General features: G+C 47.5%; 1 protein-coding gene across 1 annotated transcript in view; it reads left to right on the top strand.

The window, feature by feature from the left end:
• Positions 1 to 5,339: 5,339 nt before the first annotated feature.
• LOC125947181 (myb/SANT-like DNA-binding domain-containing protein 1) overlaps positions 5,340 to 7,399 on the top strand; it is a 15,392-nt gene continuing 13,332 nt past the window's right edge. Inside the window, exons 1-3 of the mRNA XM_049671568.1 lie at positions 5,340 to 6,007; positions 6,785 to 6,932; positions 7,094 to 7,290. Coding sequence (XP_049527525.1) covers positions 5,778 to 6,007; positions 6,785 to 6,932; positions 7,094 to 7,290 — 575 coding nt within the window. The 5' untranslated portion in view covers positions 5,340 to 5,777. The remainder of the gene's footprint in view (positions 6,008 to 6,784; positions 6,933 to 7,093; positions 7,291 to 7,399) is intronic.

The following is a 7,399-nucleotide window of genomic DNA, read 5'->3' as shown; positions in this document are numbered from 1 at the left end:
AGTCTGTGTATATAACTGCCTTTGGGATATTAGATTCTTTAATGTGTTTAACGGCGGCCAATATCGCGTGGGCCTCTGCTGTGAAAATACTTGTAGAACACCGGCATCCGAAAATAATGGACCGACCGCTGCGTAAGACACGCCGGAATTACACTTCGACGCATCTGTAAAAAATTCAGGAGAGGAGTGTTTGTGCTGCAGTTCGAGGAAGTACATTCTAATAGCTACGAAAGATGTGTCACAGTGTATAAGTTGCCACTGCCACGGCGGGGGCCGTATAGCAGGGGGCATAAGGTGTTATTCAAACAGTGGAACCCTTGTTTCGTCAGCTATGTCTCTAACACGCAGTGAAAAAGGCTGTGCCACTCTGGGCCGGTTGCAGAATAGTTGAGAACTGGACAAATCATTTATGGTGGAATACGCGGGCTGCTCACTGTTTGCGTTCACTATCAGAAAATACATGAAAGACGAATATGTTCTCTGCAGATGAAGTGACCACTCTTCCGATTCAACGTAAAGGCTTTCCACTGGGCTTGTTCTAAAGGCGCCTGTGGACAGGCGAATGCCTAAGTGGTGGACAGGGTCCAGCATCTTCAGAGCAGTTGGAGTAGCCGACTGGTAAACAATGGCTCCATAGTCTAGTCGTGTGCGTACGAGGCTTTTGTACAAGTTCATAAGACATTTTCTATCACTACCCCAGGTTGTGCGTGACAGCACCTTTAAGATATTCATTGTTTTCATACATTTGTTTTTTAAATACTTTATGTGCTCTACAAAGGTTAATTTTGCGTCTAAAATTATGCCTAAAAATTTATGTTCCCTGTTTAAAGGCAGACGCTCACCATGTAACACAATTTCAGGATCAGGGTGCAGGCCTCTCTTTCTAGAGAAAACTACACAGGTGCTTTTTTGTGGGTTCAGTCTGAACCCGTTCTCATCAGCCCATTTGGAGACCTTGTTGAGACCAAGCTGGACCTGTCGCTCACAGATTGCGAGAGAACTTGATTGAAATCCTATCTGCACATCATCAACATATGTTGAATAGAAGATGTTACGTGGTATGTATAGACGAAGAGAATTGATTTTTACTATAAAGAGCGTGCAGCTGAGCACCCCGCCCTGCGGCACTCCAGTTTCCTGTACAAATTTCCGTGACAACACATTGCCCACTCGAACACGGAATGCGCGATTAGACAGATAACTTTCGGTAACATTGAACATATTACCGCGTATACCTAAGTGTGAGAGGTCTCTCAATATCCCAAACCGCCACGTAGTATCATAGGCTTTCTCCATATCAAGGAATACAGATAAGAAAAACTGCTTATGAACAAAAGCTTCACAGATACGTGCCTCGATACGTATGAGGTGGTCACTGGTGGATCGGCCCTCCCGAAAACCGCACTGGTATGGGTCGAGGAATTTGTTTGATTCGAGGAAGTGTAGTAAGCGACAGTTAATCGTTTTTTCAAATACTTTGCAGAGGCAGCTTGTTAACGCTATAGGTCTGTAACTTGATACAGAGGAAGGATCCTTTTCGTGCTTCAGAATTGGAATTATAATAGCCTCCTTCCAAACAGAGGGGATCTCGCCGGAAAACCATATAACGTTGTAAAGGGAAAGGAGGGTTTTTTGTGTTTCGAAGGGTAGTTGTTTCAGCATATCATATATTATGCGGTCTGAACCTGGGGCCGATGTATTACAACAGTTCAGTGCTGCCTGCAGTTCTGCTATGCAGAATGGTTTGTTGTACGCCTCACTTCCCGCACATTTTCTTTCCAACTTTTGTTGCTCTATTCGTGTTTTGTACTTTCGAAAGGTTTCGGAGTAGTGTGAGGAGCTCGATATCTGTTCAAAATGCGCACCAAGAAAGTTAGCTTGATCTTCCAGGCTTTCTCCGTGGCTATTTACTAAAGGCAGGGAATACGTTTGTTGCCCGTTAACTTTCTTCACTCTATTCCAGACTTTTCTCTCATCTGTGTAAGAGTTTATGCTTGATATAAATTTTGCCCAACTCTCTCGTCTTGCTTGTCGGCGCGTTCTCCTTGCCTGGGATTTGACATGCTTAAAGTTTTCCAGGTTTTCTGCTGTTGGAGAATCGCGAAGCAGCGCCCACGCTTTGTTCTGGTTCCTCCGTGCTTGCCTACATGCATCGTTCCACCAGGGAACACGCCGCTTGGAGCCGATGCCGCTCGCTTGAGTAATACATTTGCAGGCGGCATCAAGTATAAAAGCTGTAAAATATGTAACCGCATCATCTATAGTTAGACCGGACATCTCAGTCCACGTTATATGAGTAAGAGCTCGGTACCGTTCCCAATCGGCTGAGTCAACCTTCCACCGAGGGACCTGCGGGGGGAGTTGATCTTGTTTCGGCGTCCTCAGGATTATTGGGAAGTGGTCACTCCCATACGGGTTATTAAACACATTCCATTTAAAATAGGGTAAAAGCGTCGGCGATAAAATGCTAAGATCTATGGCAGAGTATGACTTGTTAGCCACGTGGGCTCCTTCGTATTCAAGAGACATGCTCCAGAGGAAAAAAGCAGCTGTTCTATAATAACGCGACCTCGCGCATCACAGCGTGAATCGCCCCACAAACTACTGTGTGCATTAAAATCACCAAGTATCAGATATGGCTCTGGGAGCTCATCTATTAATGATTCTAGGTCACGTCTGTGAAGCTGATAATGTGGTGGTATATACAATGAGCAGATGGTAATGAGCTTATTTAAAAGAACGGCTCGAACGGCCACTGCCTCAAGGGCCGTTTGGAGCTTCAAATGCTGACACGCTACACTTCTATCAGCAGTGATGGCTACACCGCCAGATGATGCGACAGCATCCTCGCGGTCTTTCCGGAAAGTCATGTATTGTCGGAGGAAGTTGGTGTGTTTGGAAGTTAGATGTGTTTCTTGCACACACAGCACTTTAGGATTAAACTTACAGAGAATTTCTTGGACGTCATCTAGGTTTCTTAATAGTCCTCTAATATTCACTGTATGATGTTGTCCATGTCGGGAAAAAAATGTGCTGTGTGTCTCAAAAGGGAGGAGAGTGACTTTACAGAGCCTTTGTTAGGCCCTGTAATTGGTGTTTTGTCTTTTTTGGAGCGGTCAAGGGAGCCTCGCCGCTCCTTCGGCGCTACTAGCGCCGAAGGACTTGGACTGGTGTCCATAGCCTCTTGCGAGGCACTGGACATCCGCTCCAGAGAGCGATGTGTGCGTCGCGTAGACTTCATCTCGAGCGACGAAGTCTTCGTCCCCACCGGACCGGAGGTCGACAGGACCCCTGAGGCCTCTGTGGTGCCCTGGCTGCTGCCGGAGCTTGTAGAGGCCACTGGTGTGGACACTTTGAGAGATGGCAGGGCAGCGTTGGCTGCTCCCACCTTAGGGGCGGGTGGCATTAGCCTCGGCACGCTAGGCGTGGTCCGGGCTGCTGCCAGAGGCCGTTGCGGTGCCGCCCCCCGTTGCACCACTTCGGCGAAAGATGTTTTGAGCAAGAATAACGAGGAGATACGTTGTCGTGCTTCACGAAATGTTATGTTCTCCTTCACGTTTACAGTAATTATTTCTTTTTCTTTCTTCCAGGCTGGACAAGCTCTGGAGTAAGTATGCAGGGTGACTGCCGTCGCAGTTCGGACAATGTACCTCGTCATTATTGCAATCGTCAGAAGAGTGACCGGTTGTGCCGCACTTTGCGCACATAAGCTGCCCTCGGCAGCTCTGAGATGCGTGACCAAATCTTTGACATTTGAAGCAACGTCGTGGGCTCGGAATGTAAGGTCGAACATGAAGTTTTACGTAGCCGGTTTCAAGAGTCTCGGGTAAGGTAGTGGAACTGAAAGTGAGTATTAAATGCTTTGTTCGGATTTCGTTGTCATTTCGTCTGATTGTGATGCGCTGCACATGGATTACCCCTTGGTCCTTCCATCCATCCAATGTCATCAAGTCTTCGTCTGATACTACGCCTTTGACTGTGTTCATAGTTCGATGTGCGCTTACCAAAGGCTACGAGGTGTGCGAGTCTGTTGTATTGTTCTTTGTCTTTTATTTCGAGGAGCAGATCTCCACTTGCCATCTTTGTTACCTTATAACCAGCTCCAATGGTCTCTTTCAGGCACTTGGCCACAAGAAATGGCGAAATTGCTCTAGCTTTTGTTGATGATTGTTCACAGTGAATGAAGGACGTGGAATTTCGGGAAACTTTCTTTGTTTTTGGGCAAGAATAGCGAGGTTACATCGGTGCGTACCCTTTTCGAGGCACGATCGGTTGAGAAAGGGTTTGGCGATCCCATGGAAAGAAATTACTTATTCGGCAACGGCGTCTGCCACCCACCACGGAGCCCAAACAAGGGAACGTGGCAGAACATGAAAACAAGTCTGCACAGCGCCAGCAGTATGCCGTTACTATAACCCAATATGGCATACCCAAGGTAGGACAGCCACACCAGGTTAACCCTTGCCGCCAGGAAAAGTCGAAGTGAATGGAAAGATGAGAGGACAGGAAAGATTAAAAGTGGAAGGGAAAGACGAAGATGAGGGTAGAGAGAGATAGGAAAAGGCGACTACCGGTTTCCCCCGGGCGGGTCAGTCCGGGGGTGCCGTCTACGTGAAGCAGAGGCCAAAGGGGTGTGTTGCCTCCGCCGGGCGGCCTTAAAGGTCCAAACTCCCAGCATCGGCTCAACCCCCAGGATCCCCTTTTCCCCGGACACGGCTAAGCCACGCACAGTTAGGCGCGGGAGGGTCCAACCCTCATGTGCTCGGGTCCGTGGTGTCGCAACACACCAAACGCCTGCTTATGCAGACGCCCCTGCGGGCAGCAGCAAAGACGGTTCGCAAAAACGGAAAGGCTGTGGAAATGTTGACCCTTCCCGTTCTCCCCCCACCCCCCAAAAGAAAACTAATCCTGGGATGTTTCAATAAATCACACTTTGACACCACTTGGTGTGTTTTTTTTTTCAGTACGCAACTTAGGACACCGATATTTTTTCTAACTTCGAGAGAGAGAGAGAGACTTTATTGGCCCACACTCATCCTCCCTAACCGTCGACCATCCCGGGATCCCTTGGGACGCGGCGGCGGTCAGGGCGAGACCGATGACTTGCCGTTGAGCATTTTCTTCGTTGAGCAAGGACTCCCAGGATTCTCTGCATCTATCTGGCTCATCAAAGTTACGACAGGTCCGAACCATGTGGACTAAGTCCGCTATACCATTACAATGCCTACACCGAGGGCTATACACCGAGGGATGCCATTTGTTCAACAGTTGTGGTTCGGAAATACCCCTGTTTGCAGTTTCCTCCACATAACTTCCTCGCTTTTGGTAAGGTTCTTATCTGCTCTCGGGTAATAACCCCTGTCACACGAGAAGGCTCAATGTCATTTGCACCTAATGACATTTACATTTAATGTGGTTAGTTGGCTGCCACACGGGAACATATAATGTCATTGAACGAAAATGACTTCTGTAAACGAATGAGTTCGCTGAACACATTCGAATGGGTTCCTGTCGCGAATGAGTACTCTCGCCGAAGATTGGCTGCGATGAAATTTTCTATTAAAAGTTAATAACTTATTGCAGTTATTAATGTTTTTATTTTTACGTGTATTGTTTAATTTTTTACCAAACGATTCAACTTATTCGTTCTCAAATAGTTTGAGTATTCTCGTTCCCAGCAATATTGTCGAGAGCGTTGCCGGCCATGTTTGACTGTGCTGAGTTGAAGCCTGAAGGTGATCGAAGCAGCTAGCGAGCAGTCAGCCGGCGCAGAAACGATGACCTCAACGCAGCCTGAAGCTTCCAAACGAAAAGAAAGGGCCCGTTGGACGGAAGCGGAGACGTTTACTTTGATTAGGATTTGGGAGGACAACATCGGCGACTTGCGGCGGGCAAAGCGTAATGCAAAGGTGTATGCCGCTATTTTTGAAAAGTTGCGAGCAGCCGGTATTGAGAAGACGCTAAAAGACATAAAAAGCAAGATCGAAAATCTCGCAGATAAGTACAGGTGAGTGCACTACTACTTTTAAACATATATACTCTCGTGTGACCCCGACAACGAACCGACGGTTTCCATGCTTTGTGCTAGCGTGTTAAGGACTGTTAACGTGCGACTTGCCATCGTTATCGGTACAGCATATTTTGTAATGCAAATCGATGGGCAGCGTGCGTGCGTGCTTTACGACGGAACGCTACAAGACGGCGATGCGCGTTTTGTCGGTTGTAAGCAACGCAGCCAGCGTATTTTGTTAGACGTGCACAGGTTGGGCGATCTGCGAATTTACGGTGGCGTTGCGTCTTGTGGGTTTAAATGAAGTTCGTCCTTCGGGCAGGCTGTTACGCGCTGTTCAGAGGTACGCTGCAAAACTCGTCGAAGCGATCAGATGCATTACCACAAGAACACGTGGTACTGCCCTAACTCACGCACGTCGCTAGCGTGGCTAACAAAAATGCAGCATTGCTACAGGGGAGCATCCCGCTTCCAATTAGAGAGCGCTATGCGGTGTCTCGCCCTACAATTGTGTGTTTAGCATGATACATTTGTTCACATTATCGATGGCGGCGAAATGCGAAAACGCCCGTGTACTTAGGCAATCTTTGAGGTCGTTAAAGAACCCCAGGTGGTCCAAATTTCCGGAGGCCCCACTACGGCGTGCCTCATAATCAGATCGTGGTTTTGACACGTAAAACCCCATAATTTAATTTTTAAAATTTGTTCACATTACAAGCATCATTTTATTGTGGTTAGCAACATCACACTATAAAATAATCATTTTACTTTCAGAGAGATCAACAAAAACAAAAGGACCGGCTCGGGCTGCATTCGGTGGCCCTTTTATTGGGAACTACACAAATTTCTGGAAACATTGCCGATCAACGACGCAACACTGGTGTGCGAAAGTGCATGCAGTGACGACGCAACTGTTGAGCAGGTGAGAAAAACGCACATCAATGCGTCAATGCAGATATTCACAGTATATTTGTAGCATTGTCACATGCAGTCTTGTATAGTGCACACTCAATTGCTGTACATGCTTGAAGTTTACAGTGAAAGTTCTAGAGGCTTATGCTTTGCCTGTATAATGTGTTACAGATTATCCGTCAAATGGAGGTGGGCGACCCGGCAGCAGATGATCAGCCGGAGCCTCCTCCAGACATGGACGACATGTTCGATGTGCCGCCGTCACCATGTGCAGAAGAAAATACGCTCCCAGCAGCAACGGCGCACAGCAACGAGGCGGAGGTACAAAATGTGCAAGGCCAACTTGCGGGCTTAAAGAAAAAAACCCCGTCAGGCCATGTTGCGATTCTGCTGAAGCAGATAATTGAAGAGCACAAACAAATGCGTTACGCATTTGAAAGATCAAAAGCGAGGGAACATGAGCTGTGTTGCGGCAAC

Source organism: Dermacentor silvarum, chromosome 7 (assembly GCF_013339745.2).
Source record: "Dermacentor silvarum isolate Dsil-2018 chromosome 7, BIME_Dsil_1.4, whole genome shotgun sequence".
NCBI lineage: Eukaryota > Metazoa > Arthropoda > Arachnida > Ixodida > Ixodidae > Dermacentor > Dermacentor silvarum.
This window is presented reverse-complemented; position numbering and strand designations above follow the sequence as displayed.